Source organism: Oncorhynchus tshawytscha, linkage group LG20 (assembly GCF_018296145.1).
Source record: "Oncorhynchus tshawytscha isolate Ot180627B linkage group LG20, Otsh_v2.0, whole genome shotgun sequence".
Lineage (NCBI taxonomy): Eukaryota > Metazoa > Chordata > Actinopteri > Salmoniformes > Salmonidae > Oncorhynchus > Oncorhynchus tshawytscha.
In genome coordinates, this window is record NC_056448.1 from 16,490,173 (window position 1) to 16,515,501 (window position 25,329).

General features: G+C 43.6%; 2 protein-coding genes across 6 annotated transcripts in view; one reads left to right on the plus strand and one right to left on the minus strand.

Annotated features, from left to right (window-relative positions):
* Positions 1–25,329, minus strand: part of LOC112219368 (guanine nucleotide exchange factor VAV2) — a 1,336,992-nt gene that overhangs the window by 212,132 nt on the left and 1,099,531 nt on the right. The gene's annotated exons all lie outside the window — the stretch shown is intronic.
* Positions 4,702–16,326, plus strand: LOC112226287 (filaggrin-like). The gene is made up of 2 exons (XM_024390664.2): positions 4,702–4,988; positions 12,099–16,326. The coding sequence occupies exon 2, from the start codon at positions 12,607–12,609 to the stop codon at positions 14,335–14,337; it is 1,731 nt and encodes a 576-aa protein (XP_024246432.2). The 5' UTR covers positions 4,702–4,988; positions 12,099–12,606; the 3' UTR covers positions 14,338–16,326.

The following is a 25,329-nucleotide window of genomic DNA, read 5'->3' on the forward strand; positions in this document are numbered from 1 at the left end:
ATGTATCTTGCTTTGTCTCACATTATCTAACAGATGGAGTGATTGTTCTACATTGACTCAAGGATTTCTTCAGGGATTAAGTAGCCTTTTGAGAACATATTTCATCAGTAAGCACAAAAGTCAACTATTTAGAATATTCAACCTTAATGAGTCTCCTCTGTCACATTTTTCTCCTGTCTGAGACCTAACTTACACATAGCTACGTATGTAGGAAGAGCAGCAGTGCACGACAGATTGGACAAGTAAGACTATAGAGCTTTGTCTATCCAGACAGGAGCAAACGAGTCCTGAGGGGTGGAGTCTGCATGCCAGTCATGAGCTAGTGTGTGTTCGAGGTCACAGCTACAGAGGAATTGCAATTATAGTCATTACAGGGGATTTCAGGGGATGTGGGTGGTATGAGCTAGACTGGGTCTGAAGACACATTCACATTAACGAAATAAGATTACATCATAACAAAATGAATTACACTCCCTGCACGGCACCCATAGATTCACTCATCATGCAGATTTTTTACTAAGATATTTACCTACTTAGTCTCAGATGTGTCATACCAATGACATTTTAAAACTATAATTTGTCTGAACAGTATTAATTTCCCATATGAAATCCCTTGACAAACCAAAGCAGATCAGAGCGCAGTTATAAATATAATAGTATAACTTTAGAAACCACTAGGTGGCAGCAAAGACTACCATTTGTTGAGTAGGCTAGCTGATGGTGCGATTGTTGTCATTCAGAGCACACAGATCGTGACATAGTAGCCTGTGTGTTTATTTCAGTGTCGCAGATTTTATTTGGTGCAGGTGTAGTGGCAAAATTACACCTAGGTTTAATTGCTATGTCACTCAATAACAACACTCAATCCATGAAGTCATTTAATTATTATTTGCCCCTAGTAACCAACCCCTACATTGAATGAGATAGGCCTATCTAAACCAGCATGTGTGTAATGTGGACAAGTCAAATCAATCAAGATGAAGAGAAAACAAGCTGACAGTAGAACTCTGTACAGGCTCCATGTACTCCATGTATCCACCAGTACAGAACATCTTCCATTCACTGAGCCCTGTGCTGTTCCAATCTCATTACAACGGAGAGGCTCTCCTCAACCTGCAGCTGGATTCACAGGTTCCTCAGTCAAATTGGGGATTCCTGTAGTGAGAGTGGGAGGAAGAGGAAGGGTGGGGGTGGAGGAGAGGAGTGAGGCTGGTTAATGAAGCTACTACTGCAGCAGCTCACTACTACACAACAACCCCCAATAACACACCCCTTAAACCGCAACCCCCTGCTACTCCCCTCTCCATTCTGTTCCCCCTGTTTATCAGCGGGAGATAACGCCGGTTGCTAGGCAGGAAGTGCGACAGTTACCATGGGAACCCATGCATATGTAGCTAGGAGGGGGAGTGGTTGGGTGGGGTACAGAGGGAGTGGGGGGGGGGGTGCGTCAAGTTCACGGCCAATGCTTCAGCTCTGAACAAAGAGGAATGGGAGAGAGAGGGGTATAATGGAAGCATGGCGGTGCTTGGTCCATGTTTGGGGTTCTCTCCAGGTGATGAGATGGACATAGAGTAGGCAATGAGTGGCATCTTCAGGTAAACAGCACTTACTAGACATAGAAAAATGAGGACAAATCCTCTAAGCCTCCATATGACCCAAATTAATAAAACATGCATTTGCTCTCAAGGTTGTTTCTATCATTGACATGTTTGAGGAAGGTATTGCTGCATGCTCGCTACCTCCATTCATTATCTACAATCCAAAGAAACACATAGAAAACCTTTCACGAATGGTGAGTCAACCTGCTCATTTGTGAAACAAATGAGGCACATGGAGCCGCACTTGTGCCTGTGACTCTGTGTTCAATAGCACAATGATAAACAATAAAAGGCATGGCATTGCAGGTAGATCCGCAAAGTGCATTTGAAAGCTCAAGTGGGTCGGTTGAAGAAAGAGAGAAAGAGAGAGAGAGAAAGACAGAGACAGAGAGCATATGCTGAACAAAGATTGAGCCCTCCATGCCCTGCTGCTCTCTCCGGTCACATGAGAAGGAACCAGGGCCTTGAAGATAATGAGAGAGATCAAATAAAATCATCTGCAATTGGAAACAGCCCTCTAGGCATCCAGCCAGTCCTTTTGTTCCAATCAAAACTGCCGTGGACACAACAAAATGCATTAAATAATACCGTTATCGCTCCAGTTGTTTCCATGACTCTCTGTGACGCAAGACAGAACAGGCACAGGTTGTAAGGTCAGATAGTGGAGGGCAGACGACAGGGGGCTTTAATGATCAACTAAGACTTTCATTACTGAATGGTCATGTTTTGCATGAAATGTGCAATGCACACCATTCAGTAAAGACAGTCTTAGTTGATCATTAAAGCCCCCTGTCGTCTTACACCATATAGAAGGTAGCACTTTACATAGTTTTAAATACACAATTGTAACACATTGGTTGAGTTTGTGTTTTTGGTACTTCCCAAATAGTGAAATAAAATATGACTGCAATTGTATTTATTGCTGTTATTGCCAGTTCAGAAATGTGTTACCCAGTACAGTAATGACACTTTAGACTTTTGGAATGTAATCTGTGACCCTTGACAAAAATGATTTGTCGGAAATATCCATATCCTTTTGCTCATTTAATGCATATCTTGACTTGGAATGAGCAATATATCTTAGGCCTAGGCCTATGTCCTAGCTGGATATGAAGATGCCATGTAGTCACAGCACGGGGAAGGTTGACTGCTCATTTTCACTCTCATTCTGCTTTTTTCCTGGTAAATGAATTCCTGGTGGGACAGGCTCATGCTTAGGAGGTAGACTGTGACCTCCTGTGCTTTGTGATGATTACACCCTCTTCCTCTCTCCAGTCCATCTGCCCTCCACTATCTGACCTTACAACCTGTGCCTGTTCTGTCTTGCGTCACAGAGAGCCATGAAAAACAACTGGAGCGATAACGGTATTATTTAATGCATTTTGTTGTGTCCACGGCAGTTTTGATCGGAACAAAAGGACTGGCTGGATGCCTCATAAGAGGGAGGATGCCAATAAAGTAGCCTACGGTATAAAGAGGTTTCAATGTCTTTATCAGATGAGAATGAGGTACTGAGCTCTTGAGATTCAAGCGGTTATGCAAAAACTGTAACCAGATGCATCGAACCACAAGGCCACAGCTGCTGGAAATGAGAGCCAATGTCACAACAAAATCAGACAATTTACTGCAATATGTCTACAAATTACTAAAACTAATTTTCATCCTGTTCTTGCTTGCCATGAGTGATCAACCTGGTCTCAGACTAGACGTAAAATAGTAAACGGAAAACTGGAACACTCAAAATAGCATGGCATGTTACGTTTGGTATGGTTGCATTTGATTTATTTTTTACATTTTAGTCATTCAGCTGATGCTCTTATCCAGAGCGACTTACAGTAGTGACTGCATACATTTGAATACTTTTTTCGTAGGGTGGATAGGTGGGCATGTAACACGTGATCGAAACTCATCACAAACAACTTGAACATTTTAGCTAATTAGCAACTATTTATTACTTTTTAGCTACATCCTTCCCCAAACCCTAACTTTAACTCTTTAACCTAACTCCTAACCTTCACCTCACAGGAGGCTGCTGAGGGGAGAACAACTCATAATAATGTCTGGAAAGGAGTAAATGGAATGGTATCAAACACATGGAAACCATGAGTTTGATTAGTTCGATACCATTCAATTAATTCCATTCCAGACATTACTATCAGCCCATCCTCCCCAATTAAGGTGCCACCAACCTCCTGTCCTTAACCCTAACCATAACCCCTAACCTAGCTTACGTTAGCCACCTAGCTAACATTAGCGTTAGCCACCTAGCTAATGTTAGCCACAACAAATTGGAATTCGTAACATATCTAATGTATTGCAAAATCGTAACATTTTGTACAAATTGCAATTCGTAACATATACGAAATTTAATTCGGAACATATCATACGAAATTGATGATGGACATCCACAAATGAATACATACCATACCAATCATAGCTAATTTGAGGGTCCTGTATTTTTGTTTACTATATTATGTCTACCCCTGAATCCAGGTTGCAGCTATGTGTATGTCACAATTGTACGTGGCCATGTCACAATTGTAACTGATCATTGTAGCTCCTGATAAATGTGTACACTGGATTCAAACCCATGTCACCTGCTCCACATTAAGCTAAAGCCTAGGCCATGTAGACTATGCCTTCAATCTTCTGAATATGAAGAAATAACTAAACTAAACTAAATAACTAAATAAATATGCTAATGAGGGACAATGTGAATAGATTTTGGTTTGCGGATTAGAATAAAACTGAAAAAAATAAAGCTATATTTAAAAGGGCAAAACTGAGCCACCTGGAGTGATTAGGCCTATCCATTCAATAAAGGGGCAAACACTTCTCACCCAAACAACAGCTGCTTATTTATATATCTTCTTGATATATAAATAGCTTGTTTCTAAAAATGTCTCCCCACCATTCCATTTTTCCAAGTCTCTCTCTCAATCTCTCTATTAACCTAATTAGGGGTATCTCACCCTACATCTCAGCAAGTCTGGCTTATTCCCTCCCCTCTCTCCTCTTCCCCATCTCTCCGCAACAGAATTCGAAGGAGAAGGGGAGGGGGCAGATACGGAGCGCGCGAGCGAGAAACAAAACGTGACTAGGCACTCAAAGACTCCTGTTATGCAACTGCTGACCTACTAACATACAATTGGAGACATTGAGAGAGCAAGGAGGAAATTGTAGCAAGTCCCTAACGTAATAAGAGAAATGATTCAAATTAAGGCACACAGAATTCATGCTCAAATACAGGCACTAACCACAGAGCTCGCACTGTACTTGAAGGACGATCGCACATTTGAATTCGATAGTAGTCAGAAATAGGAATTGTTGAACAGAAACGTGGCTGTTATATTAGACTTCGCACTGTGGGCTTTTATTTACACATACACGGTAAGCATTTATTTTATATGGATTGCCTTTAAATGTCCAGTCGATTCATGTATATAATGTGACTTATTATTAGTGAAAACAATTCAATCCAATTGTTTAATAATACTAATTTCACTGTTATTTAGTGGCACATCGATTAGACTATATAATTTTAGTTTTGCATGACTTTCAAGTTCACTGATATATTGTTGCAAACATTTTGGCACAACGGGAAGTGTTTATAATTTCGGTGACGGACGTTGAACCATATGTATGTTCTGTCAAGGCGAGGCGTTCTCCCCCTATTTAGTGGCAGAATGCATAGGGGGATGATAAGGAGACGGGGGGGTGGATGGAATTCCTTCAGAACAAGGAACGCTGGGTGGCAGAGGCCACAGAAAACACACATATTTGGAGTAGCTTCGCCCCGCCCATCATAGTAGAGTTTTGAAAATATTGAAAGATACAATAACTTGAAATACGGTAAAATTATTTTTCTTTGGATTAATTCCTCTATTATTTAGTAACACAAGTATGGACATTTATTTGAGCAAAATAAACCCGTTAATGATGGTCTGAGGACACACTTCTCTCCATCACATGTAGTAAGTAGTTATTTGTGAAAGGTTAGCCAACCCGTTAACCCTTCCTCTGCTCAGTGGGGCATACTGAATCTAGAGTAAAGGCTACTGGAGTATTGTGCTGTCCTACATCTCTGAAAACATTGTTTTGGATATGAATGATAATCTAAAGTATTGTCTGTTTCTGTAAAGTGAGCTGGATATACTGGGCATGTTTATTTCTGTGCTTATTTAGGCTACTGGGTCAAAATCTCAAAGTCGTGACAAGTTGTTGGATTAGCCTATGGGTAGCGAATGCAACAGGGCAACAAGCTATGTGCAAGAAACTTGCTTTTGCCTTGAATGACTTCCCCGGGGATCTGTTATAATATGCTAAAGGTACATTTATCAGAGACACCACAAAGAGTAGTGGTATGTTTAGAGACACCACAAAGAGTAGTGGTATGTTCAGAGACACCACAAAGAGTAGTGGTATGTTCAGAGACACCACAAAGAGTAGTGGTATGTTCAGAGACACCACAAAGAGTAGTGGTATGTTCAGACACCACAAAGAGTAGTGGTATGTTCAGAGACACCACAAAGAGTGGTATGTTCAGACACCACAAAGAGTAGTGTTATGTTCAGATACCACAAAGAGTAGTGGTATGTTCAGAGACACCACAAAGAGTAGTGGTATGTTCAGAGACACCACAAAGAGTAGTGGTATGTTCAGACACCACAAAGAGTAGTGGTATGTTCAGACACCACAAAGAGTAGCAGTATGTTCAGAGACACCACAAAGAGTAGTGGTATGTTCAGAGACACCACAAAGAGTAGTGGTATGTTCAGACACCACAAAGAGTAGTGGTATGTTCAGAGACACCACAAAGAGTAGTGGTATGTTCAGACACCACAAAGAGTAGTGGTATGTTCAGACACCACAAAGAGTAGCAGTATGTTCAGAGACACCACAAAGAGTAGTGGTATGTTCAGAGACACCACAAAGAGTAGTGGTATGTTCAGAGACACCACAAAGAGTAGTGGTATGTTGAAGAGGGCAGAACACTTATGATGTGACGTGGATATGTGCCTGCCGTGTAGGTTATTAGTTATATTGGGAAACACTTTTGCGCACTGCATGTCCATCTCAACCTTTAACCTATTCAGTTATTAGGCTACATGCATACAAGAATTAATACTGCACACACACTTGTTGTAACTTGTCTTATAAAAGACCACCCTGCTTACTCTGAATGTTGAAAGTACCCCCACACTGCACGTGGGAATGATTGTGGAATGTGTGCCCCTGCCAGGTGCCCGCAGCTCATACATTTGTTGTTTAGTGATGGCATGCGCACTTGTGTCTAGCCTACTTTTGGTGCCGTGGTAAGGGTGTAGGCTATTCACGCTATTCATGTTTTTATGAAAAGTCATACCGGAATTATATCTCACTAAAGTTCATCAACACCATGTAGTTTAGAATGTAGCCTATGGTACAGGCGTGCTATGCACAATGGGAAATTACGCAAAGCATTTGGTTATGCGTTACATTTTTGTAACACATTGCACTAAAGGCTGTAGTAATGGTGCGGGTTGCATAATAAATCATTTAAGTAATTAAAACAGATATGAGTAGGGGAGATGACGCAATCAGCGGAAACCCATAGCCTCTATTGTGCTTTGCTGAGGAGGGCTAATTGGTTGGCGCATAAGGTGGACTGCTATGCCAGCTCCAAATGTAGGTCACATTAGTCATAACGGGGAGGGGATGTGCTGCAGAGCCCCCTATAATACCAGAATAAAAACCTACCAAAATAAATCCTAGCTGGCTTAACAAAGACACCCAACCCATTCATGCAGAACAGAAACACTGATGGGCAGCAGATAAATGCGCCTAATAAACATTTAGGTTTCCTTCATATCGTAGTGATACACAATTAGAAACATATTCATTTTGCCTTTCATACATTTTCTTCAATCCTCACCTTTCTGTGCCACACCCCATTTCTGTAGGATTCATGAATCTTTCCATAAATTGCTTGTAATTGCAATGATCAGCTACTACTACCTTATTGTTTTAGTAGGCTTACTTATTTTATTGCTAAAAACATGGTAATAACATGGCTATAATTATCATGAGGATGAGATTACCTATGTTTCACTAGAGCAGCGTGCACTATGTCTTGTTTCACTACTATTGTAGTTGATGGTGAACAATGTGGAGTGGGGTTTACCCTGACCCGCCTGACATTCTCAGGGTTTCCTGGCACAATGAAAGATAATGAAGGATAGAGTAGGTGCTTTGTTATTGTGCTGCTGTGGCTGGGAGGGAGAGGCAGAGAAGTAGGCCAAGGGAGCACATGTGACTGGGAAACACATGGACTGCACTGGGTCACTCTTTTTTTCCCTGTTTAACAGAGGCTGATATGGCTGTGTTTATGGAACAAGGATATATCCTTATGTACATATTCTTTATCCCCTTACACTGTGTATAAGACAGTAGTTTTTTTGGAATTGTTAGTTAGATTACTTGTTCGTTATTACTGCATTGTCGGAACTAGAAGCACAAGCATTTCGCTACACTCGCATTAACATCTGCTAACCATGTGTATGTGACAAATAAAATTTGATTTGATTTGATTTGAAAAAGGAGTTGGCTTGGAACTCCGCCTTCATGTCCAAGAATTTGTACTTTTTCTTGGGAAGATAAACCCAGTCTTGGAATCAGGGTTGGATGATATTTGGGGAGACCCCTTCTACGATGTGCTACTCCAAATATCGCGATATCCGATATAATCGTTCTGCACCGTTAATGACTAAATCATTCTAGACTGTACCATTTTTGTACTTATTTACAATGGTATAGTCGCCTTCTCATTAAATAATCTTAGTGTTGCCAGGAAAAAATAAGGCTTAGTTAATTCATTTACACGTAATTTTCAACATATTGATACAGCACATCACAATATATCATCTTGCACTTCACAATATATCATCAATGTCAAATGTCACTATTCTATTTAGTCATATATCAGCCCAACCCTACTTGGAATTTGGGAAAAACCCATCTATTTGCATTGTTCCCCCCTGGGGGTAGTTCAGTTCCTCAGTCTCAGTAAAATATTGCACCCCGGTCTGGGGGCCTCCTCCTTATTTTACTCCTGCTCCCATTACTTTAAGAGCTCAACAAAAACAAGCTTTTGAACTCAAGCCCCACCAAATATAGCTTTGTGTGGTTGTTTGGACCCAATAATTGTAAATGGCATACATTTAGATTCTCTTTGATCACTTCACAAATGTAACCAAGCCCTTTCCTGTGGTAGAATGACTTTATATTTATTAAGTATAACAAGGATGTGTGCTAATGTTAAACAGAGCTATCAGTAACAGATTCATACTCTGAGATGCAGCTTTTTGTTCACCTTTTATCATGAAATTGGACATGGAATTCATTATGGTCTACCACAAGCGTAGGAGTGTTCCATTGAAACACAGAGCCTCGTAAGCATATTAGATGGGTGAAAAGGGAAGCAGTAGAATTTCTTACTATTTGACATTTGTTCTGGCAGGTCACACTACATTTTTCATAAAAACACATGAAACTTTCATTGGCAATCACTATCTCAGTAGCCTGCAGTTAGATATTTGATACACTATATTGAAGTGGATAGGTTTGATGCTTAGATGTTCTCATTATCAGGTAAGGGTGGCACGCAGTGCCCTATTCCTGTAGCAGTAGTGGGAGACTAAGAGCTTGTGATGCATTAATCAGCAAACACTCCAGCTCCATTCATGTCTCCAGCTAATTCCAGCCGCCTGGCAGAGGAGATGAGCAGCTTGTTTTTTGGTTTTTTACAGTCAATCTGTTTGCGCAGTGGAAGTGTGTTGTTCGATGAGGAGGGATTGATGTTGATATCAAATCAAATGTATTTATATAGCCCTTCGTACATCAGCTGATATCTCAAAGTGCTGTACAGAAACCCAGCCTAAAACCCCAAACAGCAAGCAATGCAGGTGTAGAAGCACCATGGGTGATATGATTAGTTGCCCCCTTTTTTACTTTTGTTTCCATGGGTGATATGTTAACGCTGGTACAGTACCCCGTTTGTTTACATCCTGCGAGGTGCTATCATCTGAGCTCATTTCCCCCTTTCTTATGTCTACCTTCTCTCAATCTCTTCGTCCCTCTCTCCGTGCATCTTTCACCTCTATAAATAGAGTACTCTCTAATTCTCTGTATCTCTCTCGCTGCCTCAACCGTGGTTCCACTGACCTATATTCCAGCTTGCTGTGTAGGCACTAGTCAGAGCCAGGGTTTACTGAGTGGTCCCTGGTTTCTGTGGTCTTTCCACTCTTTCCCTCCTGCCCATGAGCCACATGCAAATGGCTTGTGGGAATGAGGACCTTAAAGTACTGCATTTAGCAGTGCATTATCAGGCTCTGTCTCAACCGTTTTCCCAGGCATAATCGTAGCCTGTATCCCTATTTAGTCTCTCCTGGGACCCAAATGACCCATACCTAGAAGGCTTGTCATCATTTTGTGGGAAGCAAAACATTTTTAATTTAAGAACTAGGGGTGTAATATCCCATCTAGATTTGCACTCATTTTGTTGCTGAATTGTGCCTGGAAAGAAAAATTGGTGTTGAACCCACATTTGAAAAGTGTAGAGCAATTGGCAGTTACATAATTTTGCCCCAGACTCCTGGGAGAATATAGCCCATGGAGAAAAAAAACAGATTGTAATTTCATAGAGGCAGAGAGAATCAGTGTGTCTCAACTCATGTTGTTCAGTAAGAAAATGAGATTAAATGAGGCAGGGATGAAACAACTCCTGTTGGCCAGCAACTAATTTGATTTAAGTCATTTGATTATAAAGCATACAAGACCAGTTTAATGGAACCATGGAACAAGGGAACATAGTCTGAATGAGTTCTCAAATGTTCCAGGAAGACTCCATCCTCGATGCCTGTTGAATTCCTTTGCTTGCCTCAAGTCACCTGTATGGAATGTCATTGATATTGAACCAGTTAGTCAGCAACACAGATAAAATAACTGGTACACAACCAGCAGAGATAATTTTGGAAAGATGAAAAGAGACACTGGAAAAGCGATTTGGCTTATTCATGAAAATCATACTTAAGATGTTTGGCTAGTGACACATCTACCTCTGTTTACCTCATTACCAGGAGAGTCCCTGCTGAGCAGGTTCCCAGACACTTCATAGTTATGAGGCTGACCACCCTGGTGTCATAATTCAGGAGAGCTTGGTACATTCTCCAGCCCCGTCCTTCCTGAGACTTGACCTATATTCATTAATTAACCCCCAACATCCTTACCTTAAAATCCTGTACCCTCTCCACCTCTTTTCCTTGGCGGGGAACCTTTGTCTACATTCACCGCCAGGAACTGGTTGTCCAAATAGAATGTGAATTTTTACATTCATGATAATTTCTATGTAAACGTAGTGGGCTGTTTCTAGAATCTAGAATTCTAAAATGGAATGAGGGGAAGCCTACCCCCACTGCACCTGTGTGATTCACTGTCCTGGCTCTTAAAATAAATCTGTCTGAAAGACTATTTAGAACAGCCATGAAATAAGTCAATAATGGCTGTTTAAAGCTTACAAATTCAATGTCCAATCATTCCATGTGTTTGAATGATGTAATTTCGAGGAGTTTACATGGTAATCATGTGCTCTCGACTTGGTTGCCAGACAGGCAGTTGTGATTACAAAGGCGGAGGAATAATGTCACAAATAGCAAATGTGTAATGTCTTACTCAGGAAAAGATAGTAACTCAGAAACGACTATATTGGCCTCATGTTTATTACACCATGCAAGTCAACGTCAACATGCAGGGCTAAACGCGTCCACATGCTTCCCAGCCGAAACAGTTCGGAAGAGTTTGTGCATACAATGTGTAAGGGTACGGAATCATTTTCATGCACATTTTGTCATTGAGAAATACTGCACCAAACACCCCAGTTAGATGTAAAATTGCTCGACTAAGATCTCCTCTGCAGAAACATCAAAATTAATGACCGATTTCTTGATTTATCATAGATTCATTCTGACTATTTTGAGGAAGTGTATATTGGCTACGGCATCTCAATATGGACAAAGTACTATTGCCGCTTTTTCCCCTAGTTTTCCAAGCGAAGGTATTTTAAGGGAGTGTGCAAGCACCCTTGTTCAGTTTGGCAAGTCGCCAGCCGAACTGAAGCATGCTGACACCTTAAGGGGTCATGGACCACCGACAGAGAAGATCAATAGAAGGGCCATGAGGTCAGACAGTGGTTACTAGGGTCTAGTGAATATTCACTGGTTGCCAGGGGTAACAATTCGGTCAAAACCAGACATGCAGAACATAGATGAAAGCAGGAGGATGTGAGAAGGAGCATATTATTAATTATCCCTCAAAATGATTTGATCACCAGCCATGCCAATAACTAAAATGGATTTCATTAACAATGACATCAAGAAGATATTATTCCTTCAATCTGAATGCATAGTGGTCGACAGCAGTCCACGAGGATTAAGAGTTTTGCCTTTTCTTTCTTTGTCTCCTCAGCCTTTCATCTTGCAACCTACTGGAGAAGGAGAGAGGTAGCACCCTTCCCAAGAGACTGACAAGCCAAGACAGACTGAGTGACCTACATCCTGCAACACGCCTGGAGCAGTACAACACTTCTCTGTCTGCTCAGCACAGCGCTCTCACAAAAAGATAGAAAAACAAAACAGAGAAAAGAAGGTTAGAGAATTGCTCAGTGAAGCTTGTCACATTCTCCACTCTAGGAACTCTTTTTTTTTCTTCTCTACAAGGCAGCTTTGACCCACTTTTCTGTGAGAAAGCTGAAGAGACTTGCCTAGAGAAAGGCTGAACATACATTGGATAAATGAGGGGAATTAACACAGAGTTCCACTGTTTCTTGATCTTCTTGGCCAGTTTAGACACTTGAACTATAAGCTCATTCATTCAGTGAGATATAGCTGAATCCCACTGTTCCTTATCACCTATTCCTTCAGTTTCCTTTCCAGTGGTTGTAGCAATATTCCAAACTGTCCTCCACTGAGCAACAATGGAATGCCTGAATTCACAACCCCAATCAGCAAGCTCAGAAAATAACCTGGACAGCCTAGAGACATACTCTAACTACGAAGAGTCTCTCCCATCGCCTCAAGGAACCCCCTCTCGCCAGGGGCGTCTCGTCAAGCCCAGCATGAGTTGCAGACGCAAGCGTGAGTTCATCTCTGATGAAAAGAAGGATGCATCCTACTGGGAGAAGCGGCGTAAGAACAACGAGGCGGCCAAACGCTCCAGGGAGAAGCGACGACTGAACGACATGGTGTTGGAAAACCGCGTCATGGTGCTGAATGACGAGAACTGCCGCCTGAAGACAGAGCTGCTGCAGCTGAAGCTGCGCTTTGGCCTTATCAGCACTGCCTCCTACATGGAGAAGAGCCAGCAGCTCACTAGTGGAGGCAACAATGGAGGCAACGGGAGATCCTCCACATCCAATTACTACTCCAGCGGCTACTCCAGCAGCTCCCAGGTGATGATGAACTCTGACTCCTCGGAGACTGAGCAGTCAGGCAGCGGGGGGGAGCATAGTCAACTGGTGACGTACTCCCCCCATGGGTCCCTTTCGGACATGTCAGACGGGTCCTCCCGGGACAGCCCAGAGCCTGCGGTCTACGGGATCAAGCAGGAGGAAAGCAGCCTGGAGATGGACATTGGAAGCAGCATGTTCAACGTCCACCATAGCCTGTCCTCCACACACCACCAGGAGGAGATGGAGTCGGTCTACCACAGCCAACAGCACCACTCCTACCACCACCAGGAGAGCATCACAAGCCAGACCAGTCAGGTCCCTCCACCCACCCAACAGAGGAGTGTCATCCTCTACCGCTCCAGTAGTGCCTCCTACCCTGGGGAGAGCCAAAGGCAGCAGGACATAGATCAACAGACAGCCCAACAGCAGAGTGCTCAGGCCGGCCATCTGGCCCAGGCTCGAGAGAGCCACACAGAAAGCTCAGAGAGACTGGCAGAGGTGACCGAGCAGATGGAGAGGAAGACACTAGACTCCCCTCCGTACCACTACTCAGACTTCCACAGCGAGGCAGGAGAGGGGCATGTGTACAGAGCTCTGCAACAGGAGCAAAAGACCCAGACGGGCCTCGCTCCAGACATCCTCCAAAAACAGGAGGCCGTCACATCCCACCTGTGCCACAACCAGGCTAGTCACTGCTATCTTAGCACCCAGGACGAGGAGCCCCCCATACTGACCTATGAGGGCGGGGCCAGGAGTGAGGGGTACTACCCAGAACATTCAACCTCAGGCAAAGACACCTCCTCTAGTGACAATGACCCCCGCAGCTCTGACAAGGAGACCTCCACGGACGACGAGTCCCCGTCCTCCTCCTTATCTGACACCGGGAGTTACCTCCAGCACCTGTCTGTCTCACACCAGCCAGGGTCCCCTCTGCCCTCCCCGCAGGACTCCTCCCAAAGCCAAAGCGGGGACACCCAGGCAGAGGTTAAGGGCACTGCCCTGCCTCACAAACTGCGTCTCAAACACAAAGCCATGAGCTCCCAGCAGGACTCTCCCACCACCCCTCCTCCTTCCTCTATCCTACCCCTGCCCCAGCACCCTTACCTGGCCCTCACGCAACAGCAGAGCGGGAAAGAGAGGGAGAGTGAGAGCCAGCCCCCCACAGGGTTCTATAAGCAGCCGTCCTCAGCTGAGTCAAGGAAGGAGAGTGGGGAAAAGGAGTCGTCAAGCGGACACCATAACAACAGCCGAGACTAAGTGCCTATAGAACACTTGAGGGCAACACAAATTTGTTGAGGTTCCTTACATTGTGAGGTGTCTCTGATGCTGCCTTAGATCAAAATACGCTCTTTCCCTTTCCCCTCCTCAATCTCAATCCACCATCATTCCTTTACCCCATCTACACCTCCCTCACCTTCATGTCCTGGGACTAAAAAGCTGTACTGAAGCCCAAAACAGGGCTGGACTTCTGGGGGAACAGTATTCTATGTGTATATATTGTATATACACTTTTCAGTTCTTGCATCTTCTCCATAATTACAGAAGGACTTTTGTTTCTAAATGAGAGGAGGGATGAAACTCTTTCATATCGTTTTTCGTCAAACCACCGTTGGTCATTTCAAATGAGAATATAAGTTGACCATTATTGGAATTGTATTGTCAGCTTTCAGTGCCCCTCCTATGGTGCACATCTGGCTTTAGACAAACATAGCAGCAACATTCTGGGAACATTCCCTTGACCAAAGATGCAACACAATGAGAAGTTCCATCTCTCTTCTCTAACCCTACCTCTACCAATCCATATTTCCCATCTCCATGATCTCACACAGCCCATCCATTATCTATCTTGTTCAAGCACTCGGTTTGTATATTACTGTAAATTTACCAATAATTTATAAATATATATTTTTGAAGAAAACAAACAAATGTCACAACAATGCGACAAACTGTTGAGGCAAGAAAGGACTTGGACGTTATCCTGTTTTTGTCAGAACTACTGTACAGTCACATTGTGTCTACTGTTGCAAACTCCACTTAAGTTAAAACGTCTTTAATGTCATCTCTTTAACTCTGTTTGCAGAAACATGGCCGATAGCTTTTGAAATGCAGCTTACCTTATTGCAGTAGATCTTTAAGATCTTAGACAGCATTCAATCAAAGTCAATCAGACAGAACTAGGCTGCTGGCCTAAAGTTGAGCATCATCAACAGTCTAGACTTCCACTGTTCCCATCTCTTAGCCCAATGTATTTATTCCTATACCCACATCTGCAAAAAAGCCAATAGGAACATAGACTAAAATGTGAATGTGTATAAACCTTAATGTATAAAAGGTCAAGTTAAAACTGTAAAGTGGGGAAATATAGGGGAGGGAGTTATTTTAAATATAGTAATATAATCTAAATGATATCTGTATGATATTTGAACTCTGAGTGAGGCCAACTAGTCTTCTCTGCAAATCAACACACTACACAATGCACTGAGCTCAGAACCTCAGGCTTCTGACCTGACGTCGATCCACTGCCCTAGAGACATGGCGTTAAACCCAGATCCTAGGTAATTGGATCTCTGAAACAGAAGCTAATTTACTATATTACACAAATAGCTCATGACATTAGAAAAACCTGGTTTAGAATAATCAGAGCTATTGCAATTAAGTTTTGTAAAAACTAAGGACAATCTCTACTTTGTTAATGAAATAGGGATTTCCACTTTTTCTAATGTGCCTCTGTAGTGTAATACATGGGGCATCCACCCCCGGCCTTTATTGTCCTCGTATTGGGTGACAATGAGAAGCCTGCACTGTACCACACAGTTTTATAAAGTATATGTACCATGTTTAGCTTTTTGCCACTTGTGTATAAATGTAAAGCTTTCCCTCTCTCAGACAACACTGTAATGTTAATGTCATTGTTTTATTTGTTCTGTTACTATTTTCGTGTGTCTTTCTCCTATTGACCGTGATGATGTATTTGTGCCATACTCCCATCCTCCCTTTTTTTTCAATGTGTTTTAAATCAGTGATGCTTGTGTTTTTGCTGATGGTTTCATGAAAAAGATTCTAAAAAGACAAAGATGCAGACGAGACTTGTGTGGTGTTTAGCAGTAGGTGGTGTCTAGGTCGCCACCACCCCTTTTTGACATGGCTGTGTATGTAAAGACACTAATATTCATCATGGAAGATGGATGCATTTCAAGATTGAAAACAATAAAAAAGGATGTTGAATTTCTCAACATATCGTACAAATATTGTCAGATTTCTCCTTTCTTTACTCGTGTCTATGTGGGTTACACACAGTTCAAGATGGGTCTGTTTGAAAATCAGCTGTGCATATGCCAGACAGATAAAGACCAACACCTCCCTGTAGTTATCACTTGATACTGAATACAAACGGGTTCATAGGTTAGATATAACACTGCAAAGAATAATAATAACCATATGCCAACTAGCGTAATAAACAAAAACTAACTATAATTTATACCAGAGCAGCTGCTGACAACCAACATTCTTCTATGGTCATTTGAATCACTGCCTACTAATTGAACACAGCCACATAGCAGAGCCGCAAGGTACAATGATTAGACGGACACAATCTAAATCAAGACAAGACGCAAATGATGGCCTAACCTAGGTGTTTGTAACCACAGGCATGTTTAACAGACTCTGAGTCCTCATCTCTTTTAGCAGGTGTGGGGACACCCTGTTTCCAGTCCTCACAAATAGCTTGGTTACAGTCGCTCCCTGGGCTCCTTACTTTCCTGACACACAGGATTAATTTGAAATGAGAGGAGCTTTGGAGTGACACACTGACACATTTTCTAGACAGACCGCCTGTCCGACCTCCCTGATGTAACAGTGGCCTACTTCCTGCCGCTAACTCTCTATAAGCCCACAGACCTACGCATGCAGGGCAGAGATGTCCCGTACAACCACACTAAACACACAAACGCCCTCAGACGTACGAGCACGCACATACACCTACAGATTATGACCCCCCCCACAACAGAACGGAGGACCTCTCTTATGCCCCAGTCCACTTTATAAAGGCCTCATTCAACCTGACACAAACCACTTTACCCAGAGGGAAAACTGGGCAAGCTTCCTCTCCTTCTCTAAGCCCAGTCATAACATACCTCACAGCCTATTCTCACAGGCTCTCACTCAGCAGGCATGTCCATGGCTCTTTGACCTACAAAGTAAGGGCAGAAATAGTCTGTCCCTGCTGCCAACTCTCCAGGCCCAAGTTCAGTGTCACAGCAGACCTGTCAAGAGAAGAATACATGGGGCTGTAAATCAAGGCAGAGCCCAGTGGGGCAGCGTCTATTCCTCATCCTATCTTCTCTGCCGCCCTCCCAAAACACACAACAACAAGGTTATGTCCATAACAACACAAAGACACGAAGACACACAAAGAACGGAGGGAGTGACCTGGACTAATCCTGCAAACAAAGCAGCTCTTTGAGGGCTGACACCTCAATGCCCTTCACAAACGCACAGAAAATATTTTTGACATGCGTTCACCCCATGCTTGGTCTGGGTGGTGCGACTGATGTCACCCTGCAATAGTGTCACGGTGACATTCCCTGACAACTGCAGCACTCGTCTACTGGATTCTGCTGTGTTTCCCCCTTTCCTGATTTGATTGGAGTATGGGGTCGCTTGCATAAACAGGTTAGGAGAAAAGTAGGTCAACGTGAGAGAGTGGAACGAGAGAAGGAGGAAGGCATGAGGAAAGGAGGGAGAGAGGAGAGAGAGGTGGGGGCTGGGGGACTGGATGTGCATGTCACAAAATGATTCCTGCAGAATAGACCTCCTGGAAAATAGAGCACAAACAAGGCTCTCCAGTTACCTGGCTGTCCCTCCCAGCCTGGGGAAGAGGGTCAGTGGCGCAGCTAGCGTGGGAGGGGGCCACAGCATTACACAGCCCTGTCTCATGTCCAGTGTGACACGCTGCAACCTTTTCACACATTTCTGGGGCAGGTTGCAGACATCTCTGGGTTTCACAGCAGGGCAAATCAAAGTCAGATATTAATGTTATAGAGTGGAATTCCCCCAGCTTCTACAGCACGCAACACCTGAACCACACGCTGTGGTTATGAAAGACTATGATACTTACAGTACATATGGACCTACTCGTTTGATGAAAGACATGTGTTTAATGGTTAAATACACTGCTCAAAAAAATAAAGGGAACACTTAAACAACACAATGTAACTCCAAGTCAATCACACTTCTGTGAAATCAAACTGTCCACTTAGGAAGCAACACTGATTGACGATACATTTCACATGCTGTTGTGCAAATGGAATAGACAACAGGTGGAAATTATAGGCATTTAGCAAGACACGCCCAATAAAGGAGTGGTTCTGCAGGTGGGGACCACAGACCACTTCTCAGTTCCTATGCTTCCTGGCTGATGTTTTGGTCATTTTTGAATGCTGGCAGTGCTTTCACTCTAGTGGTAGCATGAGACGGAGTCTACAACCCACACAAGTGGCTCAGGTAGTGCAGCTCATCCAGGATGGCACATCAATGCGAGCTGTGGCAAGAAGGTTTGCTGTGTCTGTCAGCGTAGTGTCCAGAGCATGGAGGCGCTACCAGGAGACAGGCCAGTACATCAGGAGACGTGGAGGAGGCCGTAGGAGGGCAACAACCCAGCAGCAGGACCGCTACCTCCGCCTTTGTGCAAGGAGGAGCAGGAGGAGCACTGCCAGAGCCCTGCAAAATGACCTCCAGCAGGCCACAAATGTGCATGTGTCTGCTCAAACGGTCAGAAACAGACTCCATGAGGGTGGTGTGACGTCCACAGGTGGGGGTTGTGCTTACAGCCCAACACAGTGCAGGACGTTTGGCATTTGCCAGAGAACACCAAGATTGGCAAATTCGCCACTGGTGCCCTGTGCTCTTCACAGATGAAAGCAGGTTCACACTGAGCACATGTGACAGACGTGACAGAGTCTGGACACGCCGTGGAGAACGTTCTGCTTCCTGCAACATCCTCCAGCATGACCGGTTTGGCGGTGGGTCAGTCATGGTGTGGGGTGGCATTTCTTTGGGGGGCCGCACAGCCCTCCATGTGCTCGCCAGAGGTAGCCTGACTGCCATTAGGTACCGAGATGAGATCCTCAGACCCCTTGTGAGACCATATGCTGGTGCGGTTGGCCCTGGGTTCCTCCTAATGCAAGACAATGCTAGACCTCATGTGGCTGGAGTGTGTCAGCAGTTCCTGCAAGAGGAAGGCATTGATGCTATGGACTGGCCCGCCCGTTCCCCAGACCTGAATCCAATTGAGCACATCTGGGACATCATGTCTCGCTCCATCTGCACCACAGACTGTCCAGGAGATGGCGGATGCTTTAGTCCAGGTCTGGGAGGAGATCCCTCAGGAGACCATCCGCCATCTCATCAGGAGCATGCCCAGGCGTGGTAGGGTCATACAGGCATGTGGAGGCCACACACACTACTGAGCCTCATTTTGACTTGTTTTAAGGACATTACATCAAAGTTGGATCAGCCACTTTAATTTTGAGTGTGACTCCAAATCCAGACCTCCATGGGTTGATAAATTTGATTTCTGTTGATCATTTTTGTGTAATTTTGTTGTCAGCACATTCAACTATGTAAAGAAAAAAGTATTTAATAAGAATATTTCATTCATTCAGATCTAGGATGTGTTATTTTAGTGTTCACTTTATTTTTTTGAGCAGTGTATATAATTTTTTTATGTGAGGAAAATACAGGTATTGAACTTGAGATGTATCAACATGGGCCAACATGTATCAACATGGGCCAGCATCCCTGTGGAATGCTTTCGACAGCTTGTGTAGATGCCCCACGAATTGAGGCTGTTCTGGGGGCAAACGTATTTCAATGATATGTTGGGGTGTTCATTTATTTAATTTCACTTTAGTTGACTGCCAGAGTCCTGGAATTGAATGGTAGGCAGGTGAGGGCTGGAGATTTTACAAAGGAATAAGAGCTCACACTTTCATAATTCCTTACTAAGAAGGACTTACGTGCGCCCAAATCTGTAGCCTCAGGCACAATGGTGCTGGGAGTCTTCTAGTGCCAGCACCCCCTCTGTGAGACAGAACACACAGCTGAGCTGGACTGAATCAGGGTATCAACTGCAGAGACAGTCTTGCTCTTATGTAACCATATAATGTAGCTCTTATTAGAAAGTAGGTCAGAATATATAACAGAGAGAGGGGAACATGTGGAAGACTGAGGCCTACATGGGGAATCAGGGGATGAGAGAGAGAGCGAGAGCGAGAGCGCGAGAGAGAGAGAGATCAATGGGGAAAGGAGGGTCAGTAATGGAGTGGAGCATAAGTCTGAGTAATAAAGAGCTGGCTGTGTTTCTTCCAGTTGGACCCGAGGAAAGTATCATGAGCTCAGAGGCCATGCGTCACCTAACAGGTGGTGGTGCCCCACCCAAACAACCCTCCCTCTCAGCCAGGTGATCTCTGCTGTTTGGGTTACCCACAGCAGGAGGACAATGGAGAGATTGTGGGCCTCGTGACTTCTCTCCTCCATGGCCTCATTTTATACTGGGAAGGAAGTCCCCTACAGAGGAGATGTGCTTATCACTGCAAACAAACACTTTCAATGTGATGAAATCACGGATTAAAACGATAGCTAGCTCTGTAACACTTGGCTACATAAACTAGTTCAGCATTGTCAATATGACGCAACTTGTAATGCACAACAAAAACAAATGTGATGTTCAAAACCTTCAAAAGTTATCTTGAAAAGCACTAATAGATACAATTAGTACATTAGTAGACATTTCCGAGACAATATTAAAACTGTCACAATCACGTTCTAGTCTAAAGTGTGATCATTTGCAACTGACAAAAACAAAAGCAGGCAAGCAGCACTATAAAAGTAGTCAAAGTCATAAACAGGACTCTGATAATCTCATTCAAACATATACTTTATGGTCATCATAATAGTTTATAATACACATTAAAATGTCAGGAATAACCGGTAATGTCGAATAGTTTATTATGCAACCAGACACAACAACAACCGACAGTCAACCAGATATGAAGTTTGTCACTGAGATCAGGGCATACGCCAGACCTGGTTTCGGTGGGGCTTTGGCAATCCTCCAAAAATATGTGCAATATGCCTGTGAACAGGCAATTTATGAAGGGTTTACTGATCTGGTGTAGAAAACATTACGGGAGTATTAAACAACCTGCTACTGTGTGTTGAGTAACACAGGGCCCTGTGTTTCAGTGTGAAGTGTTACATAGTGTTGTTTTCCATTCATATGGCTCAGTTTGGGAGCCCAGAACAAAGTTCCTCAGCCTGTTGATGGTTGTGTGCATGTGCATGTGTGCAGCATGTGTGTGCATGTGTGCATAGGGGTCATGCCCATAGGGGGCCCAGGGGCACGTGCTCCATTAAGATTTGTCACATTTGGCTTTTTTCTCTCTGTAATACTAGGCTACTAGCCACTTAGCAATTTTAGGAAGTTTAGCTAGCCCAGATAGCTTCCCAATTTCCAACCTCATAACTAGCTACCAGGAAACCATTTCCGGCTATCAATCAAGTTACAGTAGCTAGCTTGTCTAATTATCTTAGCTAGCATGCTTGCTGGCAAGGTTGGTAGATTTTAGAACATGGGTATTCAACTGGAGGTCCGGTTATATTAGGAACACCTTCCTAATATTGAGTTGCCCTCAGAACAGCCTCAATTTGTCTAGTCTGGTAGAAAGAGTTCCTTAGGGATGCTGGACCATGTAGATTCCAACACAGTTGTGTCAAGTTGACTGGATGTCCTTTGGGTGGTGGACCATTCTTGATACACACAGAACACTGTTGAGTGTGAAAAACTCAGCAGCACTTAAATATGTTGTCTTGCCCATTTACCTGCTGAATGGCACACATACACAATCCATGTCTCAATTGTCTCAAGGCTTCTCCCCTTCATCTACACTGATTGAAGTGGATTTAACAGGTGACATCAATAAGCTTTCACCTGGATTCACCTGGTCAGTCTATGCCATGGAAAGAGTCCCTAATGTTTTGTACACACAGAGTGTGGGTGTGTTTGTGTACACACACACAGTCTTGTAGAGTTAACCTTGTGGGTACACACAATTCAGTCCCATTCAAAATCCTATTTTCCCTAACTCCTAACCCTAACCCGTACTCTTACCCTAACCTTAACCCAAAAACCTAACCTTAACCCAAAAACCTAACCCTAACCTGTACTCTTACTCTTACCCTAACCTTAACCCAAAAACCTAACCCTAACCTGTACTCTTACTCTTACCCTAACCTTAACCCAAAAACCTAACCCTAACCTGTACTCTTACTCTTACCCTAACCTTAACCCAAAAACCTAACCTTAACCCTAAACCTAACCCTAAAACTAAACCTAGTTCCTAACCCTTAACGTAATTCTAACCCTAACACTAGTTCTAACCCTAACCCCCATAGAAATAGCATTTGACCAACTGGGGACCATCGAAAATGTCCCCAGTTGGTCAGATATTTGTTTGTTTACTATTCTTTTGGGGACTTCTGGTCCTGGCCGGACCCGAGGAAGAGTAGCTGATGCCTTGGCAGCAGCTAATGGAGATCCATAATATATACAAATATAACAGACTAGTAGAAAATAAGTGCAAAACTTCTAATATTGAGCAAATTACACTAATTGGAGATAATTACACTTGCTGTAACAGCAGGTACTCTGGCTGCTGACCTGGACATTAACATTTGTCAAATATTTTTTTTTGTCACGTGCTGAATACAACAGGTATACAACCTTACAGTGAAATGCTTATTTAACTGCACTTCTAAGGGCTTCTAAGAAAAATTGTCACACCCTGACCATAGTTTGCTTTGTATGTTTCTATGTTTTGGTTGATCAGGGTGTGATCTGAGTGGGCATTCTATGTTGGATGTCTTGTTTGTCTATTTCTATGTCTGGCCTGATATGGTTCTCAATCAGAGGCAGGTGTTAGTCATTGTCTCTGATTGGGAACCATATTTAGGTAGCCTGGGTTTCACTGTGTTTGTGGGTGATTGTTCCTGTCTCTGTGTTTTGCACCAGATAGGAATGTTTTTTGGTTTTCCATGTTTATTGTTTTTGTTAGTTTATTCATGTCTAGTGTCTTTATTAAAAAACATGAATAACCACCACGCTGCGTTTTGGTCCGCTTCACCTAAGGAAAACTGTTACAAAAATACCTTAAAAAAAAGAAGAAATAAAAGTAACAAATCATTAAAGAGTAGCAGTAAAATAACAATAGCGAGGCTATATACATGGGGTACCGGTACAGAGTCAATGTGCGGGACCGGTTAGTCGAGGTAATTAAGGTAATATGTACATGTAGGTTGAGTTATTAAAGTAACTACTCATAGATAATAACAGATAGTAGCAGCAGCTTAAAAGAGGGAGGGGGGGGCAATGCAAATAGTCTGGGTAGCCATTTGATTAGATGTTCATGAGTCTTATGGCTTGGGGGTAGAAGCTGTTTAGAACCCTCTTGGACCTAGACTTGGCACTCCGGTACTGCTTGCTGTGTGGTAGCAGAGAGAACAGTCTATAATAGGGTGGCTGGAGTCTTTGACAATTTTTAGGGCATTCCCCTGACACCACCTGGTATAGAGGTCCTGGATGGCAGGAAGCTTGGCCCCAGTGATGTACTGGGCCGTACGTACTACCCTCTGTAGTGACTTGCGTTCGGAGGTCGAGCAGTTGCCATAACAGGCAGTGATGCAACACGTCAGGATGATCTCGATGGTGCAGCTGTAGAACCTTTTGAGGATCTGAGAACCCCCCACCCTCAAAGTGCTGTACAGAAACCCAGCCTAAAACCCCAAACAGCAAGCAATGCAGGTGTAGAAGCACGGTGGCTAGGAAAAACTCCATAGAAAAGGCCAAAACCTAGAAAGAAACCTAGAGGAACCAGGCTATGAGGGGTGGCCAGTCCTCTAATAGTGTTGATGTGAGCCATGATCAGCCTTTCAAAGCACTTCATGGCTACAGACATGAGTGCTACGGGTTGGTAGTCATTTAGGCAGGTTACCTTAGTGTTCTTGGGCACAGGGACTATGCTGGTCTGCTTGAAACATCTAGGTATTACAGAGTCGGACAGGGAGAGGTTGAAAATGTCAGTGAAGACACTTGCCAGTTAGTCAACGCATGCTCGGAGTACACGTCCTGGTAATCTGTCTGGCCCTGCGGCCTTGTGAATGTTGACCTGTTTAAAGTTCTTACTCACGTCGGCTGTGGAAAGCATGATCACACAGTCTTCTGGAACAGCTGGTGGTCTCATGCATGTTTCAGTGTTATTTACCTCGAAGTGAGCATAGAAGTAGTTTAGCTCATCTGGTAGGCTTGTGTCACTGGGCAGCTCTCGGCTGTGCCTCCCTTTGTAGTCTGTAATAGTTTGCAAGCCCTGCCACATCCGACAAGCGTCGGAGCCGGTGTAGTAGGATTCGATCGTAATCCTGTATTGACGCTTTGCCTGTTTGATGGTTCATCGGAGGGCATAGCGGGATTTCTTAGTCCCGCTCCTTGAAAGCGTCAGCTCTGCCCTTTAGCTCAGTAAGGATGTTGCCTGTAATCCATGGCTTCTGGTTGGGGTATGTACGTATAGTCACTGTGGGGACAACGTCATCGATGCACTTATTGATGAAGCCAGTGACTGATGTGGTGTACTCCTCAATGCCATTGGAGGAAGCCCAGAACATATTCCAGTCTGTGCTAGCAAAACAGTCCGGTAGCTTAGCATCTGCGTCATCTGACCACGTTTTTTTACCGAGTCACTGGTGCTTCCTGCTTTCATTTTTGCTTTTAAGCAGGAATCAGGAGGATAGAATTATGGTCAGATTTGCCAAATGGAGGGCGAGGGGAGCTTTGTACGAGTCTTTGTGTGTGGAATAAAGGTGATCTAGAGTTTACAGTCCCCGGCCACTAGGAGAGCCTCCTCTGGATGAACGTTTTCCTGTTTGCTTATGGCCGTATACAGCTCATTGAGTGCGGTCTTAGTGCCAGCATCGATTTGTGGTGGTAAATAGACTATAGATAGTGAGGTCTACAACTTATCATGTGATACTCTACCTCGGACGTGCAAAAACTTGAGACTTCCTTAGATATCGTGGACCAGCTGTTGTTTAGAAATATTAGTAGACGCCCACCCCTTGTCTTACCAGAGGTTGCTGTTCTCTCCTGCCGATACAGTGTATAACCCGCCAGCTGTATGTTATTCATGTCATCGTTCAGCC